The sequence below is a fragment of the Trichechus manatus genome, unplaced genomic scaffold, assembly GCF_000243295.1.
Source record: "Trichechus manatus latirostris isolate Lorelei unplaced genomic scaffold, TriManLat1.0 scaffold00174, whole genome shotgun sequence".
NCBI classification, from domain to species: domain Eukaryota; kingdom Metazoa; phylum Chordata; class Mammalia; order Sirenia; family Trichechidae; genus Trichechus; species Trichechus manatus.
Genome location: NW_004444110.1, coordinates 575,637 through 577,453, shown reverse-complemented (window position 1 = coordinate 577,453; position 1,817 = coordinate 575,637). Strand labels below are relative to the sequence as shown.

The following is a 1,817-nucleotide window of genomic DNA, read 5'->3' as shown; positions in this document are numbered from 1 at the left end:
TAGCAAAACTGTGAGTCAGAAGTCAGCTCGATGGCAGTGGTATCTTAATGTTTAATATTTTATTCTGTGGCAAGCACATTCTCTTTTATCCTTATAACTTACTAGGTCAGTGCTGTAGATCCACTAGCTCTTATCATCAGTTCAAAAACCAGAAAGCCTTGAAAACCAAAGCTTTTCTCATGAACCATTTGACAGCAAAATCTGACATGATCTGAATTTATTTAATGACAAAACCTGACTTAAACTGCCATGAAGCTAATTATAGTCTTTATTCCACTTTGTCTTACTTAGTGTTGCTGTAGCGTTAACAGAAATTTATTTAAATTTAGTTTAAATTTAAACTTTTAGTTCTGGAGGCTAAAAGTCCAAATCCGGGCCTCAGCCATATCAGTTCCTTCCTTGTAGTTAATCGCTGGCCTTCCTTGGTTCCTTGGCTTATAGATGATCCTCACATGGTGTCTGTCTACCCCCCGCCCCCCGCCCATGTGCATGCGTCTGTGTCTAATCTGCTCTTTTTAAAACTCAACAGTGGTTAGGTTTAGGATACACTCTACATTAATATGGCTTCATTAAAATACAAAGAAACCCTATTTCCAAACAGGATTACATCCACCAGGCATAAAGGGTTAGGATTATAACACATATTTTGGGGAGACACGATTCAATCTATAACACACTTAGTGTGAATATTCATCCATATGTTTTGTTGTAGAAATACTATGTTTTGTTATCGGATGCTGTCATTTACTTACAATACTTTGGGGTATTTTGTCATAGATGGTATATGCCTTTTATATCTTCTTAAAATATGAAAAATTCTGTAACACATCTGGCATCAAGGGTTTTGGATATATAATAACTGACAGCTTGAATTATTCTCATTTTACATATGAGGAAATTCAAAGGTGAAATAATGTGCCTAGACCTTTGAACCCCAGGACTATTTGCCTTCAAGTCAAATCCCAAGAATAGTCAACATGGAGATGGAATGTTTTAATTCAGATAAAGCTGTTAAGAACAGACTCTGCCCACACTGTGTCAAAATAGTCTTCTTAGTGGGAAAAATAAACCACTTTTGTGATGTTATATATACTGGTATCAGTTCAAAAATAACTAGAATTTGACTGTCTGAAATTAATAGCTTTTAACCAATTATTAAAGATGTTTATTAGCTAAATGATTTGTCCTCAAACTTGCTTTAAAATTCCCCCAAAATACATCTATTTTTTTAAGCATCAAGACTTCTGAAAAGGTTTGTGTACATTAAATACTGGAATTATGGGTACTTAGCAGTGGATTCTCAAGCAGTCACTCACTTGCATTAAATTACTTCATCAAAAGGAACTAACTGATTTCAGTAAATTCACATTGTTCTTTCTAGGCATGATCACCGATCTTTTCATAGATAAGTTCAAGTTCAAAGGCACCAATGTGAAAACCAAAGTACCTCTACTCCTGGAGATTCTGGACAGTTATGACCAGAATGCATTGATTGCTTTCTTTGATGCTGCTTGAGATATAATCAAGGTAAAGTCCCAAAGAAGTGGTCTGTTTGAAAGGAAAATATTAAAATAGAATTATAAACTTAAGTGTGTATATACTTTTATTTCAAAAGCTTTTTCATAACATCTAAAAATATTTCAGATATGACTTTAAGTAATGCTTCTATTTCCTTTGACAGAGGAACTTTTTAAAAATAATTTTTATATTTAAAGAACACCAGTGGATGACTGTTTTGATCAGGGTCACAATAGATGGTCCCAGATAGAATGGGAGAAAAATGTGGAGTAGAGCTCAAATTCTTATTAAAAACAAAA

At 33.9% G+C, this 1,817-nt stretch overlaps 1 protein-coding gene across 2 annotated transcripts in view; it reads left to right on the top strand.

Moving 5' to 3' along the window:
• The window catches only part of BBS7 (Bardet-Biedl syndrome 7), a 46,470-nt gene extending 44,653 nt beyond the window's left edge, over positions 1 to 1,817 (top strand). For both annotated transcript variants that reach the window (XM_004386847.2, XM_023741140.1), the window contains exon 19: positions 1,382 to 1,817. In XM_004386847.2, coding sequence (XP_004386904.1) covers positions 1,382 to 1,515 — 134 coding nt within the window. In that variant the 3' untranslated portion in view covers positions 1,516 to 1,817. The remainder of the gene's footprint in view (positions 1 to 1,381) is intronic.